The sequence below is a fragment of the Gymnoscopelus braueri genome, assembly GCF_963280865.1.
Source record: "Gymnoscopelus braueri genome assembly, chromosome: 16".
NCBI classification, from domain to species: Eukaryota; Metazoa; Chordata; class Actinopteri; order Myctophiformes; family Myctophidae; genus Gymnoscopelus; species Gymnoscopelus braueri.
The window spans coordinates 43,419,213-43,442,461 of record NC_137616.1 but is presented as its reverse complement, the minus strand read 5'-3'; the positions used below and the strand labels follow the sequence as shown (position 1 = coordinate 43,442,461).

At 41.3% G+C, this 23,249-nt stretch overlaps 1 protein-coding gene across 1 annotated transcript in view; it reads right to left on the bottom strand.

Moving 5' to 3' along the window:
- med23 (mediator complex subunit 23) overlaps positions 1-23,249 on the bottom strand; it is a 46,239-nt gene that overhangs the window by 22,099 nt on the left and 891 nt on the right. Inside the window, exons 2-15 of the mRNA XM_080453487.1 lie at positions 21,849-21,880; positions 21,294-21,381; positions 20,301-20,425; positions 19,255-19,366; positions 18,416-18,514; positions 18,222-18,323; positions 18,031-18,100; positions 17,442-17,554; positions 16,576-16,671; positions 5,424-5,633; positions 3,994-4,137; positions 3,210-3,355; positions 2,119-2,364; positions 1,123-1,265 (exon numbers count right to left, since the gene is read on the bottom strand). Coding sequence (XP_080309613.1) covers positions 1,123-1,265; positions 2,119-2,364; positions 3,210-3,355; positions 3,994-4,137; positions 5,424-5,633; positions 16,576-16,671; positions 17,442-17,554; positions 18,031-18,100; positions 18,222-18,323; positions 18,416-18,514; positions 19,255-19,366; positions 20,301-20,425; positions 21,294-21,381; positions 21,849-21,880 — 1,726 coding nt within the window. The remainder of the gene's footprint in view (positions 1-1,122; positions 1,266-2,118; positions 2,365-3,209; positions 3,356-3,993; positions 4,138-5,423; positions 5,634-16,575; positions 16,672-17,441; positions 17,555-18,030; positions 18,101-18,221; positions 18,324-18,415; positions 18,515-19,254; positions 19,367-20,300; positions 20,426-21,293; positions 21,382-21,848; positions 21,881-23,249) is intronic.

Here is a 23,249-nt window from a genome sequence, read left to right as displayed (position 1 = left end):
CAAGGATACCAAGTAAACAATGAACCTAGTATCTGATCTAATCGACTAGCTATCTAAATCATTGGTTCTCAAAGTGGGGTCCGGGGGCCCCCAGGGGTCCTTGAGGGAGTTCCAGGGGGTCCATAGCTAAATGATAGATTAGGCACCAAATGGACCCTTATGGGTCTGTAACTCTGAGAGTGTACAAATGGAACCAAATGGACCCTAACGGGTCCATTTGGTTCCATTTGTACACTCTCAGAGTTAAATTGACATAGATTTTACAATATAAATTGCGGTCCAAGTGATAGAAATGCCATTAAATGGGGGTCTGTACTGTAGCCCTAATGCATGTCAAACTGGGGGTCCTTGAAATTAAAATGGTTGAGCCGTAAAAAATCTTCTCTTATGGGGGTCCCTGCCCTGGCATATCTTTTGAAATGGGGGTCCGCGGGCTAATAAGTGTCAATTTGGGGGTCCTTGACATGAAAAAGTTTGAGAACCACTGATCTAAATACCATTATGTACATTTGAAACTATAGGATGCCAGGTAAACAGTGAACCTAGTATCCGTCCGTAATCGACATGCTTTCTAAATCAGTGGTTCTCAACATGTGGGTCGGGACCCCCAGGGGGGTCTCCACGTGATTTTTGGGGGGACTTTTAAGACCTTTTTAAAAAAGGCCATTACTGCTTCAAAAGTAATCAACAAACTTTTACTATAAAAATTGGTCAAATATTGGCCAAATTGTCAAATAATATAAGAAAGAGGCAAACATTTTGAAAATAGCCGATCTACAAGGGCGTTGTGAGCTTGTAGATCGGCTATTTTCACAATATTTATCTGTGGAACCGATTCTAACCAGTTCAAATATGATTCTTTTGGGGGTTCACCAGTTCAAATATGATTATTTTGTGGGGGTAGCGGCTTGAAAAGGTTGAGGACCACTGTTCTAAATAACATTCAGTACATTTAAAACTACAGTATAGGATACCAAGTAAACAATGAGCATCTGTTTAATCAACATGCTATCCAATGGCTCTTTTCCCACTACTAAAGGATAACCCAGAACTTTCCAGAACATGAAACTTTCCAGAAGCGAAAAGAGCCACGTATAATATATCACTGTGAGGGCCACTCACTGATGAAGCCTTTGATGCCCAGCGACTCTATCTCCATGTAGACCAGCAGTCTGCTGTAGGTCTCCACCAGGGCCGGGGCCAGGGCGTTGCTGGACTTGGTGTGGGCCAACTTGATCACCCGAGTGGCGATGCTGTGGATCAGACTGTGGACAAGAGGCCAGGGAGGGGAAGGAAGGACCGTCAGAGACCTTCTAGCATTTTTCATCAGGTTCTTTTGTTTTACTTTTTGTTTTCAATTTCAGTGCACTTTTAACCCATTAACTCTTTCACTGCCAGAATATATCTATATAGCCGTTTTTTCAAATACACCCGTGGAGTGCCAAAACCGTCTCAGCCGTTTTATTTTCCAATTTTTTTTATTTTATTTTATCGCTTTAGCGCTCTCTAACGCAACTTAGGAATGATCCTAGGACCCTGTAAAATGGAATGGACGGATGTGAATCCAGTCCAAAAAACGTCACTTCCGTCCGCCCCGATGAGATAAAGGTCTTTAAAAAAGGTTTTACCGTGGTGAAAACGAGCCATAAACGGGTGTATTTTAACACATTGACTGCCAATCACGTAGATCTACGCGAACCGCTTAAAAGCCGCCACGTGCCAATCGCGTAGATCTACGTGAAGTGAAAAAATAAAATAAAAAAATCCAATTTCACCCAAAGACCAAGGAGATATGATTAGTTGAAGATCTAGACTCCTATCCACTTCCTTGTTAACTTAAAACTTAAAAATGCTGTATTTCGGCTCCTGAGTACTTTTTTTTTTCCAATGAAAAACTCTGGCACTGGCTAAAAAAATATGAAATAATTCTGGCAGTCAATGTGTTAAAAGACTTTGGCAGTGAATGTGTTAACGAAGCCTAAAAGGCTTCATATGTTCCAATGTTCAATGCCAAACACACAGCTAAATCGTTAATCGCAATTATTTGAGTGACAATTAATGGCCAACTTAAATGTGTAATCGTGACTATCGCCCTATCTATTATCCATCCACGTGTACCTCATCTTGGCGTGTACGGTCAGAGAGTCCAGCAGGTTCATGGGCAGGGGCGTGACGGCGCCCGACGCCACGCAGTTGGTGCCGGGCAGGTTGATCTTCTGCGAGCCGTTGCCGTAGATGGTCTCCACCAGGACGCCCATGGGCAGCGTGAAGCACTCGCTGTTGGTGCTGTAGGCGTTGCACAGCAGGGCGATCTTGTAGTCGGACATGCCCAGGGTCTTGTTACGCAGAGACTGCTGCAGGAACCTGAAGCGAGAGGTTTGGAGGGAGACGAGAGTAGTGTTGATTTTGTACAGCTAATTTTGATTCAGTTATAGTCTTTGGAACGAAATTCCATTTAGTTTTAGTCATATTTTAGTCATCTGAAATGTTTTACTGTTAGTCTAGTTTTAGTTGACTAAATATCATAAGATTATAGTCGACTAAAATCTACAGTTTATTTAGTCGAATAAAATGTATTTTGGCGGTGCCTTGATGGCGTTGTAATGGTTGATTTTACACTTGGTTGCGCTCTGAAAATAGCCGATCTACAAGCTCACAACGCGTCGCAGCGCGACGCGTTGTGAGCTTGTAGATCGGCTATTTTCAGAGCGCAACACCTGAGCGCAACCAAACATAAAACGACTTGTCATTTAGTTCTACTGGATCTCTTCTCCACTAGTCCCTCCCTAACATTTTAGTCTAGTTTTTATTTTATTATATAGTTTTGTTTTTATTTAACGAAACTGTCAATATATTTCTTAGTGTCTTAGTTTTAGTAATCGTAGCTTAGTTTTTATTACGTTTAGTTTTTATTTATTCGTCATGTTTGTCAGTGAAAAAAGGTAGTCGACGAACATTTTTCGTCATACTGTAGTTTTAGTCGACGAAATCAACACTGGATGAGAGGATAAGAGAATGTGAACTGCGGTTGTATAGGACCGCTGCTGCTCGAGTCCTTTCTAACGCTGGGAATCCACCAAAAAAGCGTCTATGATGGCTTCATAGATTAGTTTAACAATACTATAATCTTGTATGTGGGGGAATGCTACTCGTATCTGGGGCATGGTCTGCTTGTATCTAGGGAACACCTATATCCAGGGGATACCTACTCGTGGTGTAGCTTGAGAGAGTGTGGGATGGGTATCTGCAGTTTGGAGTTGTCGTTCTGGGCCTTGCGGTTCAGATGGATCCAGATGCAGGTCATGGCGAAGGAATGAGTCGACTGGGGCTTGTTAATGTCTGGCACTGGAATACACTGGAGGGAGGGAGGGAGGGAGAGAGGGAGGGAGGGAGGGAGGGAGAGAGGGAGAAACAGAGTTTGTAATACAGTTAATCTACACCATTGGTTCTCAAAGTGGGGTCCGGGGACCCCCAGGGGTCCTTGGGGGGGTTCCAGGGGTGTCCCCAGCTAAATTGGTTAATAAAGCATCACAATCATTTTAACCCCTTTATACCCCTTATATTTTATACTTTGGCTATTAAAAAATAGCAGATGTACAAGCTCATAGCGCGGCACCAAGTGCCGCGCTATGAGCTTGAAGATCTGCATTTTTTATCTTGAAAATGTGTGCACATCTTTAAATCTTTTTTTTTAAAAGGCGAACATTTTTTAACACAAATCTTTGCTTCTGGGGGTCCCTGGCACAACATATTTTCAGGTGGGGGTCTGCGGCCACATACATATCAATTTGGGGGTCCTTGACATGAAAAAGTTTGAGAACCACTGGGCTACACAAACTATACAAACACCTGAGGATATTTAGGACACAACATGTTGTCAGAAACTGTATTTACTCATGTTGAAAAAAAAAAAAAAAAAAAAAGTCATTTTGTGACGCGAGTGTGAGGGGGATAAGATCAAAAATACACATGCACACACACACGCACAAATACCTCTTTCTCGGGGTAGAGCAGGTCGAAGAGTTTCATGACGGGCAGGAAGTCAGCCAGGGCGTTCTTCTGTATACTCCCTGATATAAACTGCAGGAGGACCCACATCAGATGGTCCCTGCCTTTGATCAGACCTCTGCCTGCAAGCTGCAGGGAGACAGAGAGAGAGAGGGCATCGGGTTAGGGCTGTCAGACATTTTACTTGATTGGAACAAAATACTATAAATAAAAATAAAATTGAAAACAAAAAGTCAAAACAAAAACCTTGACCACATCCCGCCAAAAATCTCTATCTCGGGTCTTAACAAAAATAGCAAAAAATAGCAGATCTACAAGATCCGTTGTAGCAGCTTTTGGCATTTTTTTTTCAAACAAATTTGAAGTGAGATTAAATATGAATTAATAATTGCATGTTTGCTTTTAGAGTCTGCAGCCCGTCCTCGATTCTGTACGTTCCATGTCCAATAGAGCACGCACAGTGTGGGACTCGTGGATTAAAGTACACACACACACACACACACACACACACACACACACACACACACACACACACACACACACACACACACACACACACACACACACACACACACACACACACACACACACACACACACACAGATGTGTTTAATTAGCACAAATTGCACAATATGTAGGAATTATGATGTTTTGGTGGCCATACAGCCAGCCAGCCCAGGTGAAGAAATGGCAGATTGATGCTAGTAAGTCTGCCATACCAGCTCTGACAAAAATTATCCTTTGTTTTTTATGACATATCTGAGATCATTAGGATTCTCTGGAGGATTGAACATGCATTCTATTGCTAGTTTGACCACGTAATACTCTTTAAGCTAACATTTTCGTCTACTTTTTATATTTAGTAATAGTTTTAGTCATCATAGCTTAGTTTTTATCTAGTTTTTCGTCAGTTAACTCATTCAGTGCCACGTTTTTCATAAGCCCAGAGTGCCAATGATTTTTTTTTTTTTTTTTGAAAAAAAAGGTTCAGAACCCAAGATATGATGATTTGAAGATTTGCTGCTCCATTCACTTCTTGTTTAACTTCTTACTGAAAAGGCTGTATCTCGGCTCCAAAGCACTTTTTTTTTACAATGTATTTTTGGCCTTGGCACAGGGGTGATATAGCCAGAAATATTTTTGGCACTGAATGAGTTAAAAAAGGCAGTCGATGAACATTTTTCATCATTGTTTTAGTGGACGAAATTAACACATGGATGGCACGGGACCCGCCATAAGATAAGATTTTTTTTTAAAACAGCTACAAGCTCACAGCACGTCAAGGCGCGTTGTGAGCTTGTAGATCTGCTGTTTTCAAAAACATCTTAATAGCTGGTAGGGAATACGTCAGAAAATCATAAAGATTCGGCACTTAGTGACAATTTAATTTAACCCTGGCCTAGCTACACATTTACCTTCTGATGTAAGGAGAGCACCATGTGAGGGAAGCTGGCGAACTGGAAGAGCACGAAGAAGATGAGCTGGGAGGAGAGGTGCTGCCACAGCAGCTGGCTGGTGCCGCCCACGTCGGCGTCGATCAGGTGCTCCTCCGTCTCCGAGCGCTCCATGGCGTACACCACCAGGTCCACCAGCTGCTCCTCCAGCACCGGGCAGCGCTGCTTATGCTGAGGAGGAGGAGGAGGAGGAGGAGGAGGAGACGCAAAGGGGAGGAGGAGAGGAGAGGGAGAGGAGAGCCGTGAGATGAGGAATGTGGATGGATGGATGGATGGATGGGGAAAGGGGAGAGAGGGAAAAAGGAGGGTTGGAGATAGAAAGCAAAGTTTGTAGAGATGTCCGCCCCCGAAATTATCGGTTGATATTAATCCATAAGGACCGGGAAAGCATCTGTGTCATTTTAAGATTTCTTTGGCTATTCAAAAACAGCAGATCTACAAGCTCATAGGGCGGCACTCGGTGCCGCGCTATGAGCTTGTAGATCTGCTATTTTGTGCAAATATTTGATTATATATATTTTTTTAAAGGGAACATTTGTGACTCAAATCTTTGCTTCTGGGGGGTCCCTGGAACAAAATATTTTGAGATGGGAGTCCGCAGCCCAAATACATAATTTTGGGGGTCCTTGACATGAAAAAGTTTGAAAACCACTGATTATAGAAACATACGTTTTTCAAAGAAACTGTAGGATTTAGAAGAAATCTGTAGAACCCCCAGAAGCAAAGATTTTAGTTAAAAACGTTCGCTTTAAAAAATGATATAATATTCAAAAGATTTGCACAAACTTTCACAGATTTTTTCAAAAATAGCAGATCTACAAGCTTGTATATATGCTATTTTTGAATAGCCAAAGAATTCTAAAAAATGACACTGATTCCTTCCCGGTCTAAATGGGATAAAAATTGTGTGTCGGAGTCGTTCTCTTATTTTGCACAGAGGATGTTAACATATGGAAAGCCTGGTTGCATTCATGAATGCATCCAGTGGGGCAGCACAATACAATTAGGTTTGGTTTTGGTGAAAAAAGCCTGCATACGTATATCGGTATCGGTTGATATCACAATTGGGAAATTAAGAGTTGGACAATATCGGAAAACCTGATATCAGCACAAAAAAAAAGCCAATATCAGACATCCCTCAAGTTTGTCAAGTTACTAAAGTAAACCACTGACAAAATTTCATTTAAAAAATCAGTCAGATTGAGGACTTTAATCCATAAATACAGCTTCCTCCAGTCTCCCCACTCAGCTCGCAGTCGAGGGAAATGGAGGAACAGATGAAGAGGGCGAAAGTATAAAAGGAGAGGAGGACGAGAGAGAGAGAGAGAGAGAGAGAGATAGAAAGAGAGAAAGAGAGATGAGCAGAGCAGGAATAGACATTTAACTCTAGGTGCAGATTGTCACTCAATATCAACATGATACAAAAGTCCCAATATGCATCATGGATTTGTACCCCTGTATCATGTGGGACTGCTTTGCTTTCCATTCAAACCTCCTTTTCCATATTGTTTCATAGGTCACAAATAAACGTAACCATGTATATTCAGGGTGGAAAAGCGACATTTTCATACTCTTAACCATGGTGGTGAATGGATAAAAAAATTGATCCATTAATGACATAATTCTGTGTAATCCTATTGAGAGCAGGGCCTAGTTTCCACCAAAAGCCAAAGGGTTAAATAACTAAATCTGTGCACAGATACACATACAGTAGCCATTGTAAAAGGTAATTATTTTCCATTGATGAAACACTGTCATTTCCTACTTATATACTTTGTCATACTGTATGACGAATAGTGAAAATAGTGAATCTACAAGCTCACGACGTGTCGCGATGTAACCCGCTGTGAGCTTGTAGAGCTGCTATTTATGTATTCAGTTAGATTTTTTGACAATGTTTTCACCTACAATGACATGCCCAGAACAGTCACCACTTAAAGGAGAAGCGTTGTGAGCTTGTCGATAGGCTATTTTCAGCTAAAGCATTCCCCACAATACGTATACTGGGGTTTAAGTGGTTCATTGTTGTTCATAGTGGAGGAGGCTCTTCTACATTGGCTACCGCTGTTAACCTGAGCACCAAGGACACTTCAGACATCACACACCACCACAAAACAACTCAAATAGCACAGCACAGGATAATAAAAAAAACAGCACAGTGCATACACACATGCAAGGCCAAATGGGAATTGGGGGGTGGGTTGGTATCTGGAAATGAATGAGTGGGACAGGGTACAACTTCTAACACTGGCCATGAGTAGAGAAGTCACCATCATGACATGTTACTGTCTTACAAATAATTGCAAGTAACAATTTAGGTTTTTTTTTTTGGCATTGAACATTGGAAAATATTAAGTCAATATTATTACATTTCCATTTGCCTTTTAGGGTTTGTAAACAAAGATTTTAGATATGACAAATAACTTAAATGTACACAGAAACACCAATAATATTTATAAATAATGCATTATGGCCAAAACAGGCCATGCATTTAATAAGGTTATACTTTCAAAATGTCCACATCATCTGATATAGCCGATGTAGAAGTTCAAAAGATAATGCAAAATAATTGTTTTCAATGAATCCGTTATGGTAAAAATGGAGTTTGAAGTTACAATGGGGTTTATATAGGAAGGGGGCGTGTTTGATAAAAGGAATATCAAATGTCTAAATACTGAATCAAGGAACTTAAAAAACCTTTAACTCTGAAAATTTAAGAATGGACATGCAAGTGTCCACTTTTATATTTTAGCAGCAGACCTCCAGTTATAAGTTTGCTCCACTAGCTAATTAGGTTACTTCCAATCAAATTTTCAACAGTACATTTCAATGGACATCATCTGTTTTTCATCAGATCGGTTTAACAGTGGGTATAAATTATTAATCTTCATTTCTCATTAGAATAACTGATGAATGCATTAAAGGTGCTGCAATTGGTATAAAACAAAACTTTTTTTTTTTTTTGTTAAAAAGTTAAAGCTCTCTATCCAGATATAATTCATTACTATGGAGTGTTTGTTCAATAACAGATATCTCCCCACCTCTCCATCTCTTCTCATTTTCAGGTGGGTTGGCAATTTCATCCAATGAGGAGAGAGTACCCATTTATCAGCTTCAATGTTATAGTGTTCCAGTTCCAATTGTGTCTGCTCATTTCGTTGTGTCATCACTTATTTAATTTCACTATAACCTGTACGAACTCTCTGTCCTGACTGGATAAAATTGGCATCCTGACCTGAAAATGCGTTTTGTTTACTAAAGAGCTGGAGAGACGGGGAGTTTGCAGTTGCCGAACAAAGGCTCTGTAACAATAATTACTATCAGAACATAGAGCTATATAACACTTATTTTAACAAAATAAAATCACTTACTGCACCTTTAAACACATAACAGAAAACACAGGAATATACTCGACAGACATAAGTACAAAACAATGTTCCTCATGGCCAGATTTCAAAAACTTCCCACAATGCATTTGGCTCATCAACTAAGGAAGGAACATCACACAAGACACAGGTCAGAGTTCACTCATCCAGTCAGACAGCCAATCAGAATCAGTCATCAGCTGACCTGGGCAAAACCCTGATCAAATGGATTTTAAATTAAAGAAAAAGTGCAATATTTTTGAAAGTATAAAAGATATGTGAAAAGAACATGACATTTGGCGCTGAATCTGTCCAGCGGTTTGCGAGATTAGCTCCGGACACACTCACCTAGACCACTGGTTCTCTAAAACATTTTATATCAAAAGGTCCCCAAAATGTACAATGGATTTGGCCGCGGACCTCCATTTGAAAAGATGTTGTGCCATGGCACCAGTGTTTATTTTTACATCAAATTTTGATTTAGTTCTAGTCATAGTCTTTTAGTTTTGTCGACTAAAATGTATTTTAGTGAGCCATGATGGCGTCATAATGCCCAATTTGCACTTGTGCAGTGTACCGGAAATAGCAGATCTACAAGCTTGTGTTGTGAGCCCGCGTTTTTCCCTGGCACAAAACATTTTCAGATGGGGGGTCCGTGGCCAAATACATATCAATTTGGGGGTCCTCGATATGAAAAAGGTTTGAGAACTACTGTTCTAGATGTGTCCAGGTCAGCTCAACAGAAAACGGGATGGGGGTGACAAACACTACATCCACACATGCAGTGCAGCGAGGGCTCGAGACTCCCAAAGCAGGGTTTGATCTGATCTGATCTAAACCAAAACAAACATAATCCATTGTCTGGTGATTAACAGACCTGGTGTTGTTATTATTTTATCTATCATTTTCTTTGAGGTGGGGCAAGTGATATTTGTTGAGGTTAAAACAAAAAAAGCTCTGCATTATGATATTAGTCATTGCTATAGACTCTATAGCAATGATAAAAATACTGTTCAGTAACAGGGGTCCACTCGTCTCTCTCCAGCTCTTTAATAAACAGAAAATACAGGTGGGTTGTCAATTTCATCCAATCCCGAGAGAGTACCAATTTATCAATTTTATAATGTTCCTGTTCTTATTTTGTCTTGCTCATTTCCTTGTTTCATCACTCCCAATTTCACTTGTTTATTCTGACTTGTATCCCACACAAGTTCTCTGTCCTGAGTTTTGTACTTCACCTCACATGCCCATTTAATTGTAAAACTAAATCATGGCTAATATCCTCTCACTTCTGCTGCTGTAATTGCCTTCACATCTGCCATTTCTAGGGTGATTTCTAGGGTGTCAAGCCATTTAAATGTCTCTCTGTCTACATCTTAATTATTATTTTGTCAGATCTCAATTGCACCCTGCCTTGTTCATTTCAAACCCTCTGGTGTTTCATTGTCTTTTTTTTCTCTCCAGTTTTCCAGTGTGTCAACAATAAAATAAAATAAAATCTAAAATTAAAATAAAAAAAGAAGCGGGAAAAACAAACAAGCGTCCAATGGGCTGGTTAGTTGGCAAGTCAGGTGACCGGGAAAGAGGAACAAAGGACATACCTGGGCAATGTTCAGAGTCTAGAGAGCACATGGTAGAGAGACAAACACCACACGCAACCAGAGAGAGAGAGAGACAGGAAAATAAAGAAAGGACAAGACGGGGAAAAAAAGAGACAAATAGGACCAGAAAGAAAGCGAGAGAGAGAAAGAGATAGTGACTAAAAGAAGCTACAGGTTTGTTCACAAAATTCCCCTTTCAGTTCAGTCAACTCAGCCCATTTAAACCAACAATTGTGGATTGTGTAGTTATTTGTTCACAATATAGGCTCTATATAGGCACAGCAGCCGTATTGGAAAATAAATTGGGCCTCTTCCTTACTTCCTTCACAGGCCTTACCAATTATACTAATTAAGGCTCTGTTCCATTTAGTGTAGCACAGAGGTTCTCAAACTTTGTAACTCTGAGAGTGTACAAATGGACCCGTTTTGTAGACGTTACACACCATTTGTACACTCTCAGAGTTACACACCCCTAAGGGCCCATTTGGAACCCCCTCAAGGAACCTTGAGGGTCCCTGGACCACACTTTGAGAGACCCACTGGTGTAGCAGAGTGTTTCCAGTGAGCCAACATGCAGCAATATCAACACCCTGACTCTGTTTGACCAGAATGGAACAGAGCCTTAATTAGTATAATTGGTAAGACCTGTGAAGGAAGTAAGGAAGAGGCCCAAATATCTTTCCAATATGGTTGATGTGCATAGAGCCTAGGTCCTTACACACCGCGAGTGTTTATTTAGTGTGAAACATTTAACAGCGGGGCTGGCTGTAATTGCGTTAATTTAAACTGACTATGTGTCATGAGTAGGTAGGTACATAGAATGTGAATATTACGCGGCAGTGAAGCACCTTCTAAATTACAGGGTCCCCACACATTTTTAGCAATTAATTTCCAAAACTTTTCCAGAATATTTAGCCTAATTTCCAGGCCTATATAACAATCATTCAGCGCAATAATGTGTCTCTTACTCCTATGATAGGTAGAATGCCCAAAGATAGGCAGTGTAGCAAAAATAAAGCATAGAATATAGAATAGTACAATTTCATTCAAAATTAGGGCATAGCTCACTGGAAGACTCATTATGGCATCCGTATGACTTATTTTATTTAAATAATATATGCCATCACACAGCCCGTTCGGCGAAAAACTACTTATGTTACATATTTCGTGTAATGTTATACATGTTTATGAAAATGTTTTGTATTAACAAAATCAATAGCCAAAAACAATGCATAGCCAAATATTTTTCCAGGACCCTTGATAAATTCCAGGACCTTTGATCAATTCCAAAACTTTTCCAGTACTGGATTATTTTTTTTTCAATTTCAAAATATTTCCAGGAATTTCATGACCGTGGGGACCCTGAAATTATGTTGATTTTTCACCGAATAAAAGCATCAGCCTGTGTGCATGAGGCATCACCAAATTATCATAAGTTTCATGCGAAATATTCGCTGATGAGTTTTTCAGATTGTTTCTTCATCACGGTCTCGGTTTGTAAGGACCTTATAGAATCTGTTCATTTAGAAAGACAAGTGTGCTCAGGGGGGAAAAAATGACGGTGAAATGTTAACCTCTTAAGCGGAAAATAGCCGATCTACAAGCTCTGATTGGTTAAGCTCAAGATGAGCTTGTGGATCTGCTACTTTCACAATGTGTTGGAATATTTCTGCCTGTAACGCCAGGGTTAATGTGGTTTAGACTGCCCCAACGCTCCTGATTTCGTGTATAGAGGGGCGGGTGTTATAGAGCCGGCGAGAGACTGCGCCTGATCCCATTGGTTCACCGATCTGTCCGTCAACCCCCGCCCCGTTAACACAACATTACGAGCGACGCCCACTGCACTCTGGTTGGTTGGGAAATGAAACACTTCCTCATACCTAGTACACCGACGCGCTGGGCCAGGCTTTTATTTTTTAGCTGAACTAAACAATAAAAGCCTGGAGATCGAGGCTAAATGTGGTTAAACTCCAGTCAGGGTTAAAAAACACACACAGTGGGGTCCAGGGTTGCATGAGGACGGTTGATGGTGATGATCGCACTTTTCAGCGGTATTCAATAGCAAAACCTTCAGTGGCCCGTGCTCTATATGGGGTTAGGATGTTTGATGAGATACAGGCAGCAGTTAAAAAGGTGCTGTAAGTGATAGTTTTTGTTCAAATAAGTGATAAAAAACCTATATTCCCATAGCAATCATTACTATAGAAGAGTTTGATCAATAGAGGACTCCCTGTCTCTGTAACTCCCTCCTTATTGGCCTGCAAGCATGCTCACTTAAAGGTATAGTTCAACCACAAAAAAAACGTATTTTCTATCGATTACACATCCCATGGAGACTTGAATTCATGGAGATGTTTTAGTTTTTGTCGCATTCCTAAGCCAATAATTTGATGACTGGCGTAAGATGCTAATGTCTCCGGTAGGAGACTCAAAGTCAACATTTTGTGTCTCCTATCGGAGCCGCCGCCGCTCATCGAAGTATTTGCTTAGGAAAGCGACAAAAACTAAAAAATCTCCTTGAATTCAAGTCTCCATGAAAATAAGTCATTTTGGGGGTGAACTATCCCTTTAAGCCCCTCCAAATGATACAGAATGACCTTTTCCGCTGCCTTCATTGACTTCCGGTTGCTGCCCGCACCAAATACAAAACACTGATGTTGGCCTATAAGGCAACAAATAGGCATGGCAGACAAGATATGATCCAACGCTACAACCCCTCCCGCTCACTTAGATCAGCTAAAGACAAAAAAGCTGTCCAAGCCTTCCCTTTAACACCGTGGACAACGCTCCACACGTCCTAGACTCCTGGTTCTCAAAGTGTGGAATAAACTCCGCCACCCCCATTGCAATCAGAACTGTAGACTCACTTCCAATTGTCTGCTGTAGACTGAAGACTCACCTCTCCAGACTCCAACTCGCATCCTAGCACTTAACGGGATAGTTCTAAATCTATTTTCTGTTTACTAAAGAGCTAGAGAAATGGGGGAGACTCCTGTTACTGAACAATCTATAAAGCAATGATTATTATCGGAATATAGAGCTTTAAACAATAAACTTTTCCTTTTAACCAAAGATATCACTCACAGCACCTCTTAACTCCAGATGGATCAATTACGTCCAGCAGTTTGCACCAAATGCCAAGCACTTTAGGTCAACTCCTGTTTTTAAATGTGCTAATGTGCAATATAAATAAAGACGACTTGACTTAAAAGTCATATTGTCAAAGGTACCATTCTCTGTACATTTGTGGTGCCTGTGTCATTTTGGCGCGAGTGTCAGGGGGGAGACACTCGACTAAAAATAGTTAATTAAAAAAAATAGATTTGGGAGGAATGGTTATTGTGAAAAATATACCAGTGATTAATAAAATATACCAAAGATTATATAAAACAATAACTGTTGTTTATAGCTGCACTATGTACCTTTTCTCTTCTACCCCGGATTTGAACCCGGTTTTACCATTGCGCTACTAGAGCCTGCCTGCTTAATCAGGCCAGGGGATAAATTGAATCTTGACCATCAGGTGAAAATAATTTGTGTCAGATCCTGTGTCTAGGTGAGACATGACCTTCGACACGGTCTAAATGTCTCAATAGAAGAGCAGGGAGACCAAATACAACCACCCCAATTGTATAATTTATATACAAAATGTGGGAAAAATGTAATTTCATTCATAAAAAAAAGTTACATAGTGCTGCTTTAAATGAAAACCTTACACGGAATGACTTTAATGTCATAATTCATTATAACATCCTCATTAAGCCTGTCCCCGACAGGAATGTCCACTTAGTCGCTACAACAGGGATAGCGTTTCTACTGTTTCACAGCATCCAGAACCCAATACTCAAATTCCTGCCTCCTCACCGAAATGTGTGACCATCTTAATGTTAACGTCAATGTCCAAACGTAAATCAATGTTGTTTGTTTATTAAGGGTTTAGGCTATGATTTGCAGGCAATAACATGGATAGGTAAAAGGACCACCATTTTTACAGCTGAAAGTGAGTGTTTCCCAATAAGAAGAGACATTTGTTTTTACATAGTTTCACTTAGTAAATATAATTTTGAAATTGAATTGTTCTACTTTTAAATGGTTTATTGGTTCTCCTTAAACAAAAATGTTATTGTTTATTTCACCTCTCATACCAAATGTCTCATAGCATTCAACTGTACGCGCACAAGTGTGCGTGTCTGCAACTGGTCGCGGCCCTCATCAAGTCACCTTTCACCCAATGCACCCCTGCTATGGACTCTAATCAGCTGGCTTTCTGGGCTGAGTTGAAACTGAATGGAGCCCAACGGAGCAACACCAGTGCATTGTGGGTCAGCCCACCCGATTGGCTGGCTTTACTTTCATTTCCTTTACACAGCTGTGTTACGGGTGGTGTTCATAAGGGCAGTGGTTCTCTAAAAGTGGGTCCTTGAGGGGTTCCAGGGGGGGGGTCCCCAGATAATTGACTGGCAACTCTGCGAGTGCACAAATGGAACCAAATATTCAATGTTTGCATTTTTCTTAGGGAATATTTTACTTACTATTAGGTATTTAACTTTTCTTAATTTTAGAGGTATTAAAAAAAGTCTTAAAAGTCCTTAAATTGTCACTTTAGAAATGTGCAGATACCCTGTTGGTTTGTTTACTGTTGAGTGAGAAAACAATGTTGCTCGTTAAGCTAATCATCTGGGGACCCCCCTAAAATCATTTGGGGACCGCCCTGGGGGTCCCGGCCCACAGGTTGAGAACCACTGGCATGATACATAGTAAACTGGGGGTCCTTGAAATGAAAAAAAAAGTTTGATAATCGCTGCACATGGTGAAACGTTGAAGGAGGGAATAAGAACACGAGGGAAGAATGAAAATGGAGAGAAGGTAGAGAGAGAGAAGTCGAGAGAAAGTGAACGGAATGAACAAAGTGTTTAAAAAAGGAAAGGAGGAGGTTACATTACATCATTTCTCCTACACCACTCTTATAAATAACCATGTGTATACGCTGGGTACAAGTTATATTGTGATTACTTGTATTTATTTGACCAAAATCAAACCAAATCAGTCTGACAAAATGTTAAGTTATTGTGGTTTGTTTTGGTTCAGAAACCTCGCACACGGCCACTTGCACGGTCAAGAGTAAAGTTATATTGTATATATATATTGTCTACTGGTTCTCCTACGCACCTGCTTTTTAACTGTTTAATCAAAGTGTGCGAAGGTTTTTCTACACAAAGGTTCAGAAACCTAAAAAATTCAAGCTACCTTGGCTTAGCTTAGCTTAGCTTAGCTGAGGATGACAAGACGAGCTATAGGCTCGCGTTGAAGTAGGCGGCACTTTTCCCCACTAAGGGCTATCCAATGAGAATGACCTGGGGGCGTGGCCATTGATCAAGTGGTGTAGGGGGGGGAAGAAAACATGGGATGCGGGGAGGAGGAGAGCGGCTGAACAGAGAGGAAGAGGAGTGGAGGGGAGGAGATGATAGGAGGAGGACAAACAATGAAGGGAGGAGGAGGGAGGACTACATGTGAACGGGGAAGGAGTGTGTGTGCGCGTGTGTGTGTGTGTGTGTGTGTGTGTGTGTGTGTGTGTGTGTGTGTGTGTGTGTGTGTGTGTGTGTGTGTGTGTGTGTGTGTGTGTGTGTGTGTGTGTGTGTGTGTGTGTGTGTGTGTGTGTGTGTGTGTGTGTGTGTGTGTGTGCGCGTGTGTACTTATACATGTGAGGGCCAAATGTCCCGAAAAGTATAGTTGGATTTGAGAAATAGACAGTATTTCTGGTCCTCACAGGAGAAATGGTTGTTTTATGGTTAAAACATGTTTTGGGGGGAGTTAGGTTTACAATTAGGAAATTCAGGTTAGGGTTCAGGATTAAGCATTTGGAGATTAGGTTTAGGGGTTACGGTTGGACTTATGCTTGATTTACAGTATACTTAAGTTGCATGCCAGTGTCGCCGTGCACCGGAAATAGCAAATCTACAAGCTCATAACGCTTGTAGATTTGCTATTTTTGGTTTTAGGGTTATGGTTAAAAAATGCCCCAAAACATTTTTGTAGATTCATAAAATCACCGTCCTAAACTGCTGATGTCCTCAAAAGAATAGTAATGCAAACGTGTGTGTGTGTGTAGCAAGTGGTGTGTGGGGGATGAAGGGGAGATGATGGTACCTGCTTGTTGAGTCCCAGCATGTTGCACACCATCTCTCTAGAGTAGGGCTGCTCCAACACGTACCGCAACAGGCCTGTCTGAGGTTCAAACAGATCCTACACACACACACACACACACACACAAGGGTTTTATAAATATTGAACCAATGAAAAGTATTAACAAGAGCTTGTGACTAAATAATAACTACACTGGATCCATTGGAACAACTTCTTCTTTCTATTTCCTGAAAAGTAACGGATTGTACAAACAAGGTTTCTGCACAACAACGATGATAAACAATGCTGCTGTAATATGTACACGAGGGCTTCAGTATATATATATATATCATGATAAACACGACTAAAACCTAAGTTACTATACTTTGTCGTACAACAGTGTCACTCACTGAAAAACGTGAAGCAACGCAGACATACTAATTTAGAATGTCCGAAATCTTAGTAGGCACTTAGTAGTATGTGAAATGCATACAAAATTCGGGAAATATAATAGTATGCAACAGACACTAGGCTGCTATATATGTCCCACAATGCAATGCGGTAGCTCTGACAACAACATACCAGAAATGACATGGCGGACAGTGACCAAACTGTGACCAAACGTAACGTCAATTATGCTTCCATTAAACACACGTATAGGGTGTAGTTGTTCGTTTAAAAACCAATGACTTGTCAAGGTAAATCATGTTTAATTGTTGTACACTATTGACGAAACAGGAAAATTATAGTGTAGTCGTACCTTTGCTTTGTCACTAGATGGGGCACTTTCCTAACATTCCGTGCAGTCTCATTAGTCCAAGATGAAATGTACTACTGTGTATGTACACTCAAAAAGTAAGTTGAAAAATGTGTGTGTGTCTGTGAGTTACCTTGTCGAAGGGCAGCGAACCCTTCAGGGGGAAGCGTAGCGTCGTGGGGTCTAATTTCCAGGAGTTACAGATAGCCCCGCTGTTATTCACTACTGGTAACAGACTGCATCGGCCTAATGCGAACACACACACACACACACACACACACACACACACACACACACACACACACACACACACACACACACACACACACACACACACACACACACACACACACACACACACACACACACACACACACACACACACACACACACACACACACACACACACACACACACACACACACACACGTTTGTATTACTGTTATTGTGACATCAGCATTCGTTCATCAGTTTGACCCTAAAACCGGAAATAACCGATCGGAGGATCTGGCTAAAAGCATCAAAAGTAGCAGATCTACAAGCTCAAAACGCGTCGCTTCGTGCCGCGTTTTGAGCTTGTGGATCTGCTACTAAGTAGGGCATTAATTTACGAAAAAAACACAAAACGTTTAAATATGGAGCTAAGAGGTTTCTGCCTCGACAGCGACGATATCCAACACACTAGCAGCCAGCCAGCACCACTGCTGTTGTATTCCTCTTACCACAGATAGAGTTGATTCTGGCTGTGGGTCGAAAACTGTCCACGAAGTCTGCTATTAAACTGCCAAGAAGCTATGAGAAAGAGATAGACAGAGAGAGAAAGAGACACAGAGAGAGAAAGAGAGAGAGAAAGTTAGACATAAACACAGTCATACACACACACCGACACACACACACACACACATATACATACCCAGTGCGCTAGCTGTCCCTCGGGATAGAATTTTCGGATCTCTGTGACAGCAAAATAAGCTGGCAGGAGACATGCATTCCTGTCAAGGATATATTCCACCACCTACACACACACGCACACACGATTATTCAGCATGCCTGTTGGCACAAATTCAAATTATTTTTCTGAATGCATTGAATTATGACAGACGTCACCTCTCTGGCGGCTAGCAGCTGTTGCACCACAGCGGAGCTAACTGTAGTAGGAATGGTCTGAATCTTATCCAGGAAGGTCTTCAGTAGGTCTCTGACACCCTGAGATGCACACGCACACACACACACACACAAATTCATTAGTTTGGTGGTAGAAAGTAACTAAGTACGTTTACTCAAGTACTGTACTTAAGTACAATGTTGAGGTACTTTTACTTCACTGGAGTATTTCCAATTGTCAATACTTTTACTTCTACTCCACTACATCTCAGAGGCAAATATTGTACTTTTACTTATTTCGATTATTATTATTACAAAACATACATTAACCACTTAATTTGAAAATAGCCGATCTAAAAGCTCACAATGAGTCGCATCGCGACACATTGTGAGCTTGTAGATCTGCTATTTCAGAACTTGTGAAATGGGTCATTCTGTATAATGAATACTTTCTACTTTTGGTACCTTAAGTACATTTTGATACCAATAATTTTTTACTTTTACTCAAGTAAATGTTTAATTCCGGACTTTTTCTTGCAACAGATTATTTCTGCATTGCAGTATTGATACTTTTACTTAAGTAAAATATTTGAGTACTTTTTCCACCACTGACCCCCCTCCATTTGAAAAGATTGGGTGGGATTGGGTGGGTGCGGAGAGACTGAGAGAAAGAGGGACAGACAGAGACAGACTGAGAGAGAGAGACAGACAGACAGACAGACAGAGACAGAGAGAGAGAGAGAGACAGAGAGAGAGAGAGAGACTGAGAGAGAGAGACAGACAGAGACTGAGAGAGAGAGACAGACAGAGAGAGAGAGACAGAGAGAGAGAGAGAGAGAGACCTTATAGTCCACTCCTCCGATGATCTTGCGGATGAGCTTAAACGTCAGCGCCCACAGCTGAGTCCTGTCCCACTCCAAACTGTCTGAGCTGATCAGCGCCACACACACCATCCTACGGGAACACGCACACACCAACATCGATCAGAACAAAAAACCAAGACATTGATCCAAATAAACATCATGTCAACATGGAAAGATTAATAATACAATAGGCAAAAAAGTTAAATGACGCAATGTAATGTTATGCGACACGAGAGTGCGGTACTAGCCAACACCAACTCAGGACTCCTGAATCGCTCCCCTCCACACCCTAACGTCTAGCATCAGAGTCTTGATCTCTGCGGTGTTGTTAGCTCCGCTGTCACTCGTACTTGTAGACGTGTGTCTACAGTACGTACATGTAGGTGGGGTGCTACTTTACCCTCCTGGCCGGTGCCTTGGGTTGGCTCCCACAAAAATAGCAGATCTACAAGCTCATAGCGTGGCACTGAGTGCGATTTTTCCCACAGTGTCAGTTTGCTCGCCACCAGTTCAGGGTGCCTGACACACTGACCTGCCAGCCCTCATCCTTCGCTCTCTGACCTTGTCTGTGACCCCGTGTTCGTGGGAGGCCCCCCGTAGTGGTCCACGTTTCTGATGTGCCATTCTTGTGTAGACTCCATCCAGGAATTTTTTTCCTGCTGTACTGTGGAGTGTCCATGCCTCAGCCCCCGTACAGCACTGTTAGCCACGAACATATATCTCCCATGTCGGATTTCCACACTCCTCATTCACATCACATAAAAGGCTTTCCAAGGCAAGTGCCCTCCAGACCCTTCAGAACCTGCTCTGTCGAAGCAGTCCAGGCGGCACCGAGATATTTGAAGTCCTCAAAGTCCTCCGTCTTTGATGCCATTACTTTTGTTTTCTTGGCATTGAGCTTGAGACCCACCTTCCTCCACTCCATTTCTACTGTGTGTGTGTGTGTGTGTGTGTGTGTGTGTGTGTGTGTGTGTGTGTGTGTGTGTGTGTGTGTGTGTGTGTGTGTGTGTGTGTGTACAGTATACCTGGGGGTCAGCAGGCTGGTCTCCACAGCCATGGCCAGACAGTCGTAGAGGAAGGAGATGCGTTTGGGGCTGTGCTGGCTGTGAATGAACCGGACTATCCACTGGACACACTGGTCATGGGAGTCCTGGGGGGCGAGGGACACAACAAGTCAAGTCAATTGGTAAAATCGTGACTATTGTGACAAATCACAGCGCTGGATGTTCAACAGCAACTGCATCTGCATGCAACACTGCACAAATGTTCACCATTTTTCAAAAATAGCAGATCTACAAGCTGATAGCGTGGCACTCTGTGCCGCACTATGAGCTTGTAGATCTCATGTGGTTACACAGATGTGTTCCTGGTTTTAACTCTTAATTATTTCTGGCTATGTGGTCCCAGTGCCAGAGATTTTTCAATTTATCTTAGATTTTCAAGTAGTCACAGAATTTTTTATCTCCAGTATAATCGATCCCCTGATGGGTGCTAATCACTGAGGGTTGCACTGTGTGGTTTCACAAATGTCAACCAGGTCATCGCGACCTCGTTGACATTAATTGTCTGATGTTGAAAATAGCATGTCTGGGCCAACAATTCATAGTAAAAAAAAATTGCTTAGGAGCCGAGACTTTTTCAGTAATAAGTTAAAGAAGGAGTGAATGGAGCAGCAAATCTTCAGATAATTATATCTTGGGTTCTGACATTTTTTTTCAATTTTTTATTTTTTTAACACACCAAAACACGTCATTGGCACGTTGCGCCATTGCGGTAAAACACGTGAAACACGTCAATGGCACTCAATGAGTTAATGGGTTAAGCCCCAGATACTTTGTCGTATATTCCTTCTCTCGCTCATGTCATTGCAGAGTGTTGTTCTTTTCATAAAGTAAAAGGTGAGAGATGGTGTGTGTGTGTGTGTGTGTGTGTGTGTGTGTGTGTGTGTGTGTGTGTGTGTGTGTGTGTGTGTGTGTGTGTGTGTGTGTGTGTGTGTGTGTGTGTGTGTGTGTGTGTACCTGTGGAAGTGTTCCCCAGTAGTGTCTGAAGGCTCCCAGACAGCTGATCAGTTTGGTCCTCTCATCCTCTGGAGTGTCCATGAACATGCTGAAACACAACAACAACGCCACGCCATTCAACTGAAATGCTGATCTACAAGCTCACCACACACAGGCTTTAGGGTTATATGCATTCATATGATTTATATAGTTATAGTGTGATGTTTTTATTCAAATGTTTTACTCTGCATTATATCTAAAGATGTGTTATTATCGTTATGATTATTATTACATACATTGAAGCTGGTGGTAGGCACGTGCGTGTTAGGCCTGTCAAACTTATTACATATTATAGCCTAATCGCAATTATTTGAGATAACCGCAATTATTTTGCATAATAGTTTCCATGTTGAAACATTTTCATATATATATTTTCTTTAAATATTGGAAATAGCAGTTGTTGCGACGCATTGTGAGCTTGTAGCGTTGTGAGCTTTTAAACCTGAAAAGTAACAGGTTTGGACATATGGAGGCACGGTTTCCACCAGATAGAGACGGTATTTTAAGTTATCTTACCCTGCAAAGGCCTCTTCAGTCATCTCCGTTTTCTGGAGGGAGAGGAGAGAGGAGAGAAGTTAATCGGAATCAGAATCAGGTGTAAAAGAAGTGGGTGAAATTCGTTGTTGTGTTCAGGATGAGAATTAAGAAAAGAAGACGGGGGGGTGGGGGAGTGGGGGGGGGGGGGGTCACAGCAAGGAGAAAAAATTATCAAACCGTAAAGAGAAACATGTCGAGGATTGGCAAAAATCAAACATGCTGCAACATCATCATCATCATCTGTTTTTACGTCCGGAGACTACCGTACAGCAGTGGATCTCAAACGTTTTCAAAATCCACCGTCTTCAGGACAGCTTTTTCCAGCTGAGGTCCAGTTAAGATGTCCCCCCCAACCCATGCCTAAAGGCAGGGGTTTTCAACGTTTTCAGCCCAAGGACCCCCTAGCTGAGAGAGAGATGAAGCAGGGACCCCCTCTATATTGTATAACATTGTGTTTCAGATTAAACTTTTTGTTCCCTCTACAGTCTACACCTACAGTATACCTCTTTGCCAAAAATAGCCGATCTACAAGCTCACAACGCCTCGCAGCGCGATCTGCTATTTTCGGCTAATGTTCCCCTCAGAATAGGGATGCTGGGGTTGAAGTGGTTAAAGTAAAAAATAATAATAATCCTCTCACACAAAGATTTGGCGGACCCCCTATAGTAGCTCTGAGGACCCCCTAGGGGTCCCGGACCCCCTGTTGAAGACCCCTGCCTAAAGGGATAGTTTTTCTATCGATTAGTCACCTCATAGAGACTTGAATTCATGGATATTGTTTTGTTTTTGTCGCATTCCTAAGACAATACTTTGATGATCGGCAGCGGTTCTGGTAGGAGACTCAAAGCAGACTCTTTGAGTTTCCTACCGGAACCGCTGCCTACCAGTCATCAAATTATTGTCTTAGGAATGCGACAAAAACTAAACAATATCCATGAATTCAAGTCTCCATGAGGTGACTAATCGATAGAATAATGTCATTTTGGGGGTGAACTATCCCTTTAACCTTTTATCTTTTAAATCTAGCACTTCTCTTTTTATTCTTCTTCTTTTTTTCTTGATAAAGTTGGTTCGTTTTCTTTTATGTAAAGTGACGTCGGGTACTATAGCACTATATGAATCTGAGCTATTATTATAATTATCATAATCCAGTTGGTACAGTATGTACATGAGGTTAGATATTAGGTGCATAAGGTTGGACACAAGTGCACAGCCAATAAAAGTGTAAATACTACAAATAATATGTATTATTATTAGTAGTAGTACCCATATTACTTAGCCTCAAGACTAGATTTAAAGTCAAAATCGATAAAATACATCTATGATAATCTTAATCCAAGGCTACAGTACAAATGTATATGGGTTGTTGTTGTTGTTGTT